The sequence below is a fragment of the Lithobates pipiens genome, unplaced genomic scaffold (genome assembly GCF_037356315.1).
Source record: "Lithobates pipiens isolate NorthernLeopardFrog02 unplaced genomic scaffold, aLitPip1_a1.2 Scaffold_18, whole genome shotgun sequence".
NCBI lineage: Eukaryota > Metazoa > Chordata > Amphibia > Anura > Ranidae > Lithobates > Lithobates pipiens.
Window position 1 is genome coordinate 645,330,196 of NW_027507758.1, and position 13,246 is coordinate 645,343,441.

Sequence of the window (13,246 nt, forward strand, 5' to 3'; positions counted from 1 at the left end):
CCAACTTTGTCCGCTGAACAGTGTTTCAGCGGACAGTCCGCTCGTGTGTGGGCTTCAGCGGACAGTTTCAGCGCACAGTCTGACGAACAAAGTTTTTCGGAATTCCCGTAAGACAGTCCGCTGAAACTTGGTTTGAACGGACAGTCCACTCGTGTGTAGGCTTGTTCGTCAAACTAAGTTCCGCGCATGCTCAGAAAGGATTTACACGGCCGAAGGTTGCATTGCAGTGTATAGGACGTCGTTTTTCTAGTCCCGTCGTACGTGCCGTTCACGTCATCGCGCACGCTTTCAGCGGACTGTTCGTTCATCGTGTGTGGTCAAGTCCGCTCATGCAAATTTTGAGCGGACTGTTTGTCGGATTGTTTGACAAACTAAGTTGGGCGAACAGTCCGCCCGTGTGTACGCGGCCTAATGGAGGCCTAAGTGCTGACCAGTGACCACCACGTAACTAATCTACCTCATCCAGACTGACTGATTGTCGCAAATATGGAAGATCAGTTGCACTTGCAGAAAAACATATCAGCTATACCAGCTATTAATATCAAGTTACATTACACTCACTGACCAAAGGGAAGCCATTGCATTAGGGATGACCTCCTAAAAAAAAAAGTTGTTTCATAAAATATAGCAGGATACTTTTTAAAGGTTATAAATTTTGTGTGGCCACTGATTGAATAAGCCCCACTTCTGTTCTAGGTAGATTATTACTCCTGGGCTAGGCTAGGATGTATAACAGATTACATGAATTACAATGACTGAACCTTCGATATCCCAGCAGCCGGTGCTTCATCTGCTCCCCTCTGCTACTGCAGTGGTCTGGTCTCTCCCTGAACCCTCAAGACCTATGCAGGTCATAATAACTGAGGGTGCATGGAAATGTGTCCGACCACTGGGGATCCAAGGATCGGTATGTCTAAAACTTCTAAAACAAAAACCACCAGACAAAAATGAGCAGTTAAAGAAAAACTCCAGGGTACATGTAAAATATGTCATTAAACAAAACAAACAGCCTGTTGCTAATGTGCAACAGAACACACTCTGGAGTCTGAACTATAGCCTAAAGACCCCATTTGTATAGACATTTGCCTGCACAAAGATCTACGAGGTCATTTACAATTTTTTGCTTTAGATGATGACAAAGAGGAGGCACCAGACATCATGAGGGAAGTGTTAATGCATGCATTAGGGGCATGCCAGAGATTGAACATGTCCAGGGACAATAGCTGGAGATTCTTGTCTGACACACCCCCTCCAGCCTGCTTTGTTATTCACGCTGATTGAAGATTATGATTAAAGTGGTTGTATACTCTTTTTTTATTTTTACCTACAGGAAAGCCTATTAATAAGGCTTACCTATAGGTAAAAAAAATATCTCCTAAACCTGTATGGTTTAGGAGATATTCCCCTCGGTATGCGCTGCTGACTGCAGCGGCGCATGCGCACAAGGGGATTCTCGGCTGAAAGCCCGGCAGTGGCCGGACCCGGCCGGGATGGAATCTCCCACGCGCATGCGCGGGAGTGACGATATCGCGGCTCCAGCCACTCACAGCACCGGAGCCTCGATACCTGGAAGAAACACCGAGGGGAGCATGTCAGCTCCCTCGGCGTGGATCGGGCCAGATGTCGGGGCCTCGTTCTAAGGTAAGTATTTCATAATGAGCTAGTATGCGGCGCATACTAGCTCATTATGCCTTTTGCTTTGCAGGTGGCAAAAAAATAAAACATTAGCGGGTTTACTACCGCTTTAACAGTGATTGGCTCAGACTGGGAATCTGAACTGCAGCAAGAAGGTGGCGTGATCAGGGAAGTGACAAGCACAGGTCTCGCTAACAGGAAGACTGGAATCAGCTGCAGAGGGGGACTAATATAATTAATAATTCCAGTAAAACCGATGCCTTGCAGAATAAAGCACAACCATTTCTAGACAAGGTATGCCACCAGCATTTCAGATTTAAAATACTATCTGCCTGGAAAATACTAAAAAAGTTGTACTTACTCCCTGGATCTGCCGCGTCTGGCTGGTCACCTTCTTCCGGCGCATCCCCAGCAGCCTCTACAGGGCAGGTCTCCTCCACCTCCTGATCAGCAGCTGATGATTAATATAGAAAAGACGATTACAATCTGCAGTGTACAACAATCTCACACACATTAGTACAGAAACATTGAAACACGTATGATCACTCAGCAGCAGATACCAGCAAGATCATACTAACTTACATGTGGGCGTTGCCGCCTCAGGCTCCTCCTCCTCCTCAGTCTCCCCCTCTGACTGGATGACACCTATTTAATATAAAGGAGAAATAATGAACGTTACAATGTTCAAGCTTCAAAGAAATGACTATAAATAAATACTGTATATAGGATATATAGATAAAATAAATTATCCATTAGCATGGCAATACAAAAATAAAAGAAAAAAATCAGTAAAAAAATAAAAAATAAAAAAAAGGAGGCACTTACCTGTCCTGGTTCCAGCGGTGAGTGCTAGGTGCACGACACTGATCAGGCGCCTCAGTTCAGAGCGGCGACGTTCTGTCAGATCACGTAAGTTACACAAGCGATTGCGTTACCTGACAGAACGTCGCAGAGGCTCCACCTGTCACTGCTTGAGTGAGAAGCAATGACACCGGAATGGACAATGGAAGGCTGGCCAAATGGAAAAGGACCCGCTGTATTAGTGTCACTACTACAGTACTTACTGCATGTTGATGACGTGGAGGACTCCTCCTCCTCCGCCCTCCGCTTCCGGCGGCGCTGGGCCTGGATACGATCTTTAAATAAAATCAAACACAACATGGTAAATGTCGGATGCTTGACAAAAAATAAACATCCTGCACAATGCAATGCTGACACCAACCTTGATGAGACAGGAGCTGGGTGATCTCCTCCTCCCCTACACCCGCTAAGAGCTCCGCCTCATGGGGGAGGAGACGCACACACTTCACTCTGCGCCCCGCCTGCCTGCGTTTGCGCACTATGGAACTGCAAGACAAAAATAGAAGAGAAACGGGTTCCATAATTAAACTACAATTGTAATCTGAAAATGACATCAACACATGAAACAAATGTACAATGAACCCGTAGAATGAAACAATGCAAATGGAATTTTTGGATTAGGGAAATTTTTTTCATGTAGCACAAGATTTGCACATTTTTTTATTAACCAAATTTATTTTAAGGAAAACGTATGCTTTTTTGGTGCACAATAAAATATAAAAGACAGGACTGGGGTTGTAAATATAGATGTCCAGTCCACCTTTCTAATTGGGCGCTTGTGTGAATTGTGTAAATTTCCTTTCTTCCTCCGGGGCTGAAGTGGTTAAAATGTAAAAAAAAAAAAAAAAAAAAAATCAGAAATGTTACTTACCGTTTTAGGTCGCAGAATTTTTTGCGGCAGGCAGTCGGGTCACGCCAATGATGGAATATATCTTGAACTTTTTTGGAGATCTCCTCCCACTTCTTCTGCTTCCACTCTGAAGTGGTCTCCCTGGAGCGGGGGCCACACAGCTGCATCCAGCAAGGAAGCGTTTCCTTTACAAGGACCTGGGACTCAATGTGAGTCCACGTAAGGTTACGCTTCCTGCTGTTTGCAGCTTGTGTCCTCCTCCTGCACTGCTTTTTGGATGATGGTGGGGATGGGGAATGGGATGTTGCTGCTGCTGCCTCCATAGATGGTCCAGGAACGTCCTCCATGTTGAAATGGGTTGCCGCCATATTCGTTACACTATCTGACAAACTGACACAACGTCGGATACTTAGACCATTCATTCAACATGAACAACAGAGATTCGACAAAGCAGCGAAAAACATACAACGTTGAATCTTAGGCTTATGGTGTCTGTTGAAAGTTATAAGATTCGACGGAGCATCGAAACTGTACAACGCTGCAATCGTACATTTCCAGGGACAAATTTGAATGTTGGTTGACTAGTAAATAATTAATGAATATAATTATTACTAGTGTTATACAACATTACAATCCTACTATAGCTTGTAGGCGAAATATTCGACCGGGAATGTACAACTGCAGGGTTTGCAGCGTCATACAGTGAGTTTCGCTGCTCCTTCGAATCTTCTTTAAACATTTGACAGACACCATAAGCCTTCAATGACAGATTCGACCTTAATTAATCTGGATTTTTGGACGAATGCAATTTTTTAACAAAAAACAAAATAAATAGAAACAAATTTCGGGAGTAACTAAATTAATTTATTTTTCGGACGAAAACAAAATTCTGAAACAAAATATTTCAGTGTGCACATGTCTACTGATCATCCCTCACATACCTCACTTCTTCTTCCACTTTAACCTCAAATTCTATATCGATTGGATCTCCACTCTAAACCAAGAAAATGAGAGAAAATATCATCTGTAAGATAGAAGATTTATTATTGTGACATCACATAAAAAATCCACACATTGTCTCCAGGAGTCTGTGTTTTACAAGCTCCATCCCACCAACCTTGAGGTAACAGTGGGGGATGGTGTGATCTTCCTGTGTGGAATCCTGGGAATACAGAGGACGGGGACATCTCTCTGGTGGGTTCCTGGTATTTGGTGGCTCCATCATATCCTTGTGTCCTTCTGAAAACTCCTCCATCACTCCATACTCCTCATCCTCCTCTTTATACTCTTCTTTAACATCAATATTATCATCCCCGAGGTTTCCACTCTGAATATATCATAAAACATTCATTGTAACTAGAGATGGGCTGAACACCCCCTGTTTGGTTTGCACTAGAACTCCCGAACAGAGAAAAAGTTGTGACTGAAACGGTGAACCCTAATAAAGTCTATGAGACCCGAACTTGAAAAATCAAAAGTCCCCGTTTTGAAGGCTTATATACAAGTAACTGGCCATGAAAAGGGTATAGGGGCGGGTACTGCCTTGGGGGACATGTATCAATGCAAAACATTGCTTTTGAAAAGATTGTTTTTCCAGGAGAAGTCATTTTAATGATGCTTAACCACTTGTCTACCGGCTCTTATATCCACTTCCTGCCCAGGCCAATATTCAGCTTTCAGTGCTCTCACACTCGAATGACAATTACTCAGTCATGCAGCACTGTACCCCTATGAAATTTGTGTCCTTTTTTCACACAAATACGGCTTTCTTTTGGTGGTATTTAATCCCCACTGAGGATTTTATTTTTGCATTATAAATAAAAAAATAAAAATGTTGTTTAAAAAATGCATTTTTCTTCATTTTGGATATAAAAAGTTAGAACATTTGTAATTTTTCCTTCATAAATTTGGGCCAGAATTTATACTGCTAAATATCTTTGGTAAAAATAACCCAAATCAGTGGATATTACTAGGTCTGTGTGAAGGTTATAGAGTCTACAATCTATGGTGCCAATCACTGAAAATTGATCACACCGGGTGTACTGACGGCCGATCTCATTTCTTGAGACCCTAACAAGCCAGGAAAGTACAAATACCCCCCAAATCACCCCTTTTTGGAAACTAGACATTCCAAGTTATTTAGTAAGAGGCATGGTGAGTTTTTAGAGCTTCTAAATTTTTTCCCAGTTATTTACAAAGTGACGTTTTGTTCCCAAAATTGTCATATTAACCAGTTCACGCAAATTGCAGTACCCGTACGTCGGTACTTTGACGCTAAATACCTTTGTTATGGCAGCAGCTAGCTACCATAACCCCGGTATTTTCAGGAACGGCGTGCATTTCTCTTTAAGGTAAAAGTAGTTACTGCGTCCGCTCCCCTAACTGCCTGGATGTCGAGTGAGGGAAAGATGGCCGCCCTCAGCTCCATAGCATTGGAGGGTGGAAACTACGTCAAACATCACTTCAGCCTAATGCTCTTAAAGGGGATTTTTTTTAATGACATTTCCTTTTTTTTTTATTGCATTTTAGTGTAAATATGAGATCTGAGGTCATTTTGACCCCCAGATCTCATATTTAGGAGGTCCTGTCATGCTTTTATCTATTACAAGGGATGTTTACATTTCTTGTAATAGGAAAAAAAGTGACCCAAATAATTTTTTTAAAATGTAAAAATTAAAAAAAGGTAAAATAAATAAGAACTTTTTTTTTTTTTTTAAAGCGCCCTTGTCCCCCCCAACCTCACACGCCGAAGCAAAAGCATATGTAAGTTGCGTCCTCATGTGAAAACTGTGTTCAAACCACACATGTGAGATATCGCCGCAATCGTTAAAGTGAGAGCAATAATTCCAGTACTAGACCACCTCTGTAACTCAAAACTGGTAACCTGTAGAAATGTTTAAATGTCACCAATGGAGATTTTTAAGTGTCAAAGTTTGTCGCCATTCCACGAGCAGGCGCAATTTTGAAGCGTGACATGTTGGGTATCAATTTACTCGAAAAAACATTATCTTACACAATATAGAAAAAAATTGGGCTAACTTTACTATTGTCTTATTTTTTAACTTAAAAAAAGCACATTTTTTTCCCAAAAAATTGCGATGGTAAGACCACTGCGCAAATACGGTGTGACATAAAATATTGCAATGGGGGGCGTGGCCTGGACGCAGCTGAAGATGGCAGCTTGATTTCCCAGCTCCCGCTGACGAGGACACAATCAGCGTTCCACAGAGGTGCTTCGCCCTTAATTTTACTCAGACATCATGGGAACTTCTTCCCGAAGCTCCTCGGCATCTCGGTCCAGATCTCCGAGAGACGAGACAGGCAGGATCTCCCAGAACATACCGGAGATGTTTCGCGCCCATAATACAAACATGGCGACGGCACGCAGTCAATCTTCTCAGGCCGCACAGACCGCGAGCCCCGCGCACAGAAGTGCTCCGAGAGCGGAGGACATTGTCCTCTCCCCGCATCACCAGCCGAGCCTTCAGGATTTAAGATCCATAGTGGAGGACATTAAAGAATCTCTCACTGCAGCTCTAACTGGAGCGATTGCGGACCTGAGGCTCGATTTGCAAGCTATGGCTTCTCGAGTGCATGAAGTGGAAAAAACCGCTGCCACACACTCATCTATTCTGAGGAGATCCTGTCAGATTATTGATACCCATACCCTTCAACTGCGTGATCTCAACCGTCACACCGAGGATCTCGACAACCGTGGCAGACGCCACAACATCCGCCTGAGAGGTCTAACGGAATCGCCTGACCCGGACAGTCTGCCTAAGGAAGTTACTGACCTCTTCAATACCATCCTTGAGAGGCCGCAGGATTCCCCGATCGGCATAGAGCGTGTGCACCGTGCCCTTCGGCCTAGGGGGAAAGAGTCTGACCCACCCCGCGACGTTGTGTGCTGTTTAATAGACTACAACGTAAAAGAGGAGATCCTTCATAGAGCTAGACGGGCCCCAGGTCCGCTTACACATAATGGAGCTCCCGTCTCCTTGTTTCAAGATCTTTCAGCCATAATGCTGCAAAGGCGTAGAGAGCTTCGCCCCCTGCTGGAAACTCTTCGAGCCAGGAATATCCCGTACCGATGGCGATTCCCTTTTGCTCTCTCAGCGACCTCCGGTGGGAGAACTGCATTACTTCGAGTTCCGGAAGATCTCCGCCATTTCTGTGACACGCTCGCAATACCCTTCACTGAGGTCCCGGAATGGTATGCTGAATATCGACCCCCGTCTGCCAAACGCTCGCATTCCTCGCAAGAGCCCATGGAATACCAAGACCCCCGCTTTAGGAGACGCCGTTCGCCTTCGGAGCCCGGATCACACCTTACCCGACTTAGCGTGGATCCAGATGACAGCCCGCAAAGAACACCGCTGCCCCGGAGAGCTCGCAGAGACCGCTGAGTGAGATATGCATCTGGCCCGTCGACTTGACTGTTCACTTTCTGCATTCTTTCTTGTTTATTTTTCCTTTTTTCCTACCCCATTATTTCTGCTCCCCTCCCTTACTCATCCTTTGCCCCCCTATTTTTTTTTTTTTTTTTCTTTTTGTTTGCTTCAAGTACTCCAACTCCCCTGAGGTCTCCCTTACTTTTGTCCCTGCTTTCCGGGCGGGAGAGTTATGGGCTCTGACTCATTTGAACCAGAGGTATCATATCACACAATCCTCTACCTTCACATGTATTAACTGTCGTGCTTTGACCCTGGAACACAGTTTTTTTTTCTTTTCTCCCATTCGCTTTGCTCTGTTTTTCCACCTAGAGGAGCTCCCGTGCTGATGCATGTATACTGTATGTTTGGGACTGCCTTACACACAAATTCATTTTTGGTAATATGGATTTTATTATGATATCCGGGGGGGGGGGAGATGGAGGAGTGAAGCTCAGCTGCAGCCAATCTGTATCTTATTTACTAACCTTCCCATCCTAAATGATACGTGACTATGGATATCATTCCGATTGCCCAGATATCATTATCACTTTGATTGGTTACCCAGTGCCATTGGATATCCATTAAACATGCCGCTTAGGTCTCAGCTTAGGTGTAATAGTTTTGGGCTACTCTCCTCTGTCTCACCCTTCACAGAGCAAATATGCTTATTGTCTTAGGTCATTAGAGCCTGCCAATTAATAACTGTATCCCTCACGATGGAATACTGCCTGTGTGGTCTTGTATTTGAAGGGTTCTCAGTGGGTGCTCACCCCCTCCCTCCTCCCTCCCTTTCCATCCCTCCTCCCTCCCTTTCCCTCCCTCCCTATCCATCCCTCCTCCCTCCCTCCCTATCCCTCCCTCCCTATCCCTCCCTCCATCCCCCTCCCTCACTCCCCCCCCTCCCTCCCTCACTCCCCCCCTCCCCCCCTCACTCCATCCATCCCTCCCTCCCCCTCCATCCCTCCCTCCCTCCCTCTCCCTCCCGCCCCCCCTCCCTCCCTCTCCCTCCCGCCCCCCCTCCCCTTTTCTTTTTTTTTTTTTTTTTTTCCTTTCTCCATTATTATCTCCCTGCTCTGGTTGGTTTGCCCAATCTGGGCAACTCTGGCTTACTGTTGGTTTAACATCCAAATGGGTCGACACTTATTTATGTCTCTTTTTTTTTTCTTGCAACAGTTCACTACACGCCTCATTACTGTGTGGCGCTATTATTCTCTTAGGTTGGGTAATCTAACAAGTTTTTATATACAGTCATAATTGTTGATGGTAACTTTTTTCTTGCTTTTATACTTCTACCTTTATATAACCTCTCAGATTGCTGGACCCCTGGTTGTACGGGGCCCATGTTTACATTCCTCGGTCAGTGGGACACACTATGTTACCCCGTCTTTCTATTTGTTTTTTAGTGCTTTGGTTGCCCCAGACCCCCACGCCTCACGGTGATACTCTTTTGCCCAGACATACCTAAACATATATTTAGTCGGTACACCGATTTTTTTCCGGACTCAGATCGATCTCGGCCCCTTTTTGTGATTGATTGTGGAAGTGTAAGCAGGTCTTACTCTTCACCGGATTATCATTGGGGAAACCCATCCGTCCTACCCCCTCTACCTAGTGCCTACTATTGGCAAGTGACATACCTGAAGTGACACTATTTTACACGTTTCCACATTTAGTGGTAGTGGAAGTATTGCCTTTTCGATATCCGAATCGCCCGTCCCTCCTTTTTTTTGAGGGAATACCACTTTCACTCATCTGCCCCTCCCTTATCTCCTTAGGCCCCTCTAGTACACCTCCTGGTGAGACTCCGGTTAACTGCTCCTAATCATCCGTGGTAGTATCCTGCCCCCCTCCCCTTCTCTAGTTGCTATTTAACTGTATCGACTCACTTAGCTTCCGTACCTTCATTAACTTCGCATCTCTCCCCTAAGAACGCCTGAATACACAGGGCGATCTATACCTCTTTACCGAACTATGAGTATGGCTCCTACACATCAAATGAACGCTCGAGAGAATCTCAAAATAGTTTCTCTTAACGCGAGAGGACTTAATCTACCCGAAAAACGGTCACAAGTGTTACTTTTCGCTCACACGTGCAGGGCTGACATAGTCTTCTTACAGGAAACCCATTTTAGGACTAACCACACCCCCAAGCTCTCGAACCACCGCTTCCCATCCGGCGTTCATGCCACCAACCCAACATCTAAATCTAAAGGGGTCTCCATACTCATTTCACGACACTGTCCACTCCAGATCTTGGATACCATCCTGGATCCAGAGGCGAGATTCATCTTTATTAAGGGAAAACTGAGGGGCAAATTGATCACTCTAGCTAACATATACGCCCCCAACACAGGACAACCTGCATTTTTCAGAGCAATTACTTCCGAACTCGCGTCCTTCCAGGAGGGTGTTCTTATTCTGGGGGGGGGGACTTCAACGTTACTCTCAATCCTCTCCAAGATTCTTCCAACGGTTCCTCGACACTTCCGTACACAGCCTTGCGCTCCATTAATCGTCATTTACATGACCTGTGCCTCCATGACTCATGGCGTACACTGAATCCCCAAGGGAGGGACTATTCCTTTTTTTCCGCTCCTCACAATCGATATTCTAGATTGGACTACCTCTTTCTATCACAAAGAGATCTGCCTTTTCTTCGAACCGCTTCTATTGAGACAATGCTTATTTCTGATCATCACCCGGTATCCATGACCCTGCAAATCGCAGATAACCCTCACACAACACCAATTTGGCGATTAGACCCATCCTTGCTTTCTGATCCTGTAATTGCGGCATCTATTCAGGACAACCTAACCAACTATTTTAATGAGAATCAATCACCACATGTAGACCCCATGCTCGTATGGGAAGCCCACAAATGTACGATTCGTGGAGAGTTCATTGCAGCTGTGGCCAAACAGAAAAAGGAAAGGAATAGTCATATAGCTCAGCTTACCAACCGCATAAAGATATTAGAAAGGGCCCACAAACTTACCAGACTCAGAGACACCCTAACAGACCTAACTCAAGCTAGACAAGATTTGCTCCAAATTTTGAATGCCCGAATCAAGAGGAACTATATGCTCTCACGTAAATTCTTTTACGAATACAGCAACAAGTCAGGTAAATTTATTGCCAGAGCACTTAGAAAGCAAAGGGCCACTAGAACTATTCACTCCCTCACACGGATTCCAAGGGTAACAAAATAGTGTCTAACAAATCGATTGCAGATCAGTTTGTCCAATATTATTCTAATTTATATAACCTTAAGGAAAATTTACCACAGGTGGACCTAACACACAGAAGGGGTTTAATTGCTGAATTTTTAAACAAGTACGCTCCTACTCCCATCTCCCGGGATGCTGCAACTTCGTTAGAAGGCCCGCTCACGGCTTCAGAACTTGAGGTAGCCCTCAAACAACTGAAACCGGGAAAGAGTACCGGACCCGACGGCCTTACCTCCTGCTATTATAAAACTTTTTTAGCTACTTTAAAAAAACATTTCCTGGCGGCATTTAATTCGCTGACGCCTGATAAGCCACCCCCCAGAGATACACTTAGGGCTCACATAACAGTAATCCCCAAACCTCATAAAGACGAGTCACAGGTGTCTAACTATAGACCCATTTCATTACTTAATGTGGATTTGAAGGTCTACGCAAAGATGCTGGCTAATCACCTTCTCCCCCTTCTTCCTCGGCTGGTGTCCCTAGACCAGGTGGGATTCGTGCCAGGGAGGGAGGGTAGAGATAACACGATAAAAGCACTTTCTATACACCACTGGCTAACCTCCTTTTCGACACAACAGGGTTTTTTTCTCTCATTGGACGCGGAGAAGGCGTTTGACAGGGTGGCCTGGGACTATATGGAAGAAGTACTACGAAAAATAGGTTTACCTGACAGATTGATCTCACTTATTATGGCTCTATATACGTCCCCTACAGCTCAGGTCAGGGTTAACGGTCATCTGTCGGACGCTTTCTCCGTGTCCAATGGGACTCGTCAAGGTTGCCCACTTTCTCCCCTATTATTTATACTTACCTTAGAACCCCTCATTCGCAAGTTGAACTCAAACCCGGATGTAAAGGGGATTCAGATTGGCACTAAGACTCATAAAATTGCTGCTTTCGCGGATGATATTCTCCTTTTCCTCTCCGAACCCCTCACTTCCCTCCCCAACCTTCTTTCAGATCTTGACACCTTCAATGTTCTGTCCAACTTGAAAATTAATTTTTCAAAATCAGAAGCCCTGAATGTATCATTACGCGCTGAAACGGTTGATTTATGCCGTCAGAACTTTCCTTTTCGCTGGAATTATAAAGCTATTACTTACTTAGGCATTCAGTTACCTGCTAATCTGGGAAACTTGTACTCAGCCAACTTTGTCCCTCTCCTCCAAACCATCAAAACAGACCTTGAGGCCTGGTCTACCGGGCTATTCTCCTGGTTTGGCAGAGCCTCTATTATAAAAATGAATATCCTACCGCGTTTATTATATCTTTTTCAAACGATACCAATAAAAATACCTCCGGCCTTTTTCAAATCTTTCCAATCGCTCTGTAGTAATTTTATTTGGAAGGGACAAAGAGCCAGGTTAAGCTTTGCCAGATTGACTCTACCGAAGGCCAAAGGTGGTATCAGCCTGCCTGACATTAAGAAATACTATTTGGCTAGTCATGTGGCCAGAATTGTAGACTGGAATGTCCATTCTGATACTAAAGCTTGGATACACATAGAAGGCGCCTTTTCCCAGACCCCGCTTAAATTTTTACCATGGTTACACCCTGAGCATGTTCCTCAAACCTGCACAATGCACCCGCTAATTGCGAGTACCTTACAAGCTTACCGCTCGGCATGCCGGGCTCATCACATTTCATCCCCCCAAGGTCCATTAACCCCTATAAAACACAACCCCGCCTTCCCAGCTGGACAATCGGATACCTTTCTCTCCGGCATATGGCAGACACCAGATGTTAGAGCACAACTTTTTTTCTCTAATTCTAATCTGCTATCTATCTCTGACCTCCCTACGCTCCCTTCGGGACGGCCCTTTCCACTATGGGCATACCTACAAATTAGGCATTTCTTAACGAACCGTCAATACAAACCTGATTTTGCTAGACAGCTAACACCCTTTGAACTACTATGTACCCAATCGGAACCGCAACGTCACCTCATTTCTGCCATATATGCACTATTCTTCTCTGCACACAGCACGAAAGATAATTTGGCAGTTCGCAGTTGGGAGGCTGATCTGTCGCTGTCATTAACAGAATCCAATTGGTCTACTATTTATAATCACATTCATAAAGGTTCAGCCAATGTCTCGGTTCAAGAAAACAGCTTTAAAATTTTTACTATGTGGTATCTCACACCCATCAAATTACACAAACGGAATCCCAACGTGTCCCCTGTCTGCTGGAGATGTGAAAATGGTGACGGATCGTTCCTACACATTTGGTGGTCC

At 44.7% G+C, this 13,246-nt stretch overlaps 1 protein-coding gene across 11 annotated transcripts in view; it reads right to left on the reverse strand.

Moving 5' to 3' along the window:
- LOC143989625 (uncharacterized) overlaps positions 1–13,246 on the reverse strand; it is a 346,853-nt gene that overhangs the window by 915 nt on the left and 332,692 nt on the right. For all 11 annotated transcript variants that reach the window (XM_077489859.1, XM_077489856.1, XM_077489857.1 and 8 more), the window contains 6 exons: positions 4,288–4,340; positions 3,368–3,736; positions 2,858–2,982; positions 2,700–2,771; positions 2,218–2,280; positions 1,997–2,089 (listed from right to left, as the gene is read on the reverse strand). In XM_077489859.1, the coding sequence (XP_077345985.1) occupies positions 1,997–2,089; positions 2,218–2,280; positions 2,700–2,771; positions 2,858–2,982; positions 3,368–3,736; positions 4,288–4,340 (775 nt within the window). The remainder of the gene's footprint in view (positions 1–1,996; positions 2,090–2,217; positions 2,281–2,699; positions 2,772–2,857; positions 2,983–3,367; positions 3,737–4,287; positions 4,341–13,246) is intronic.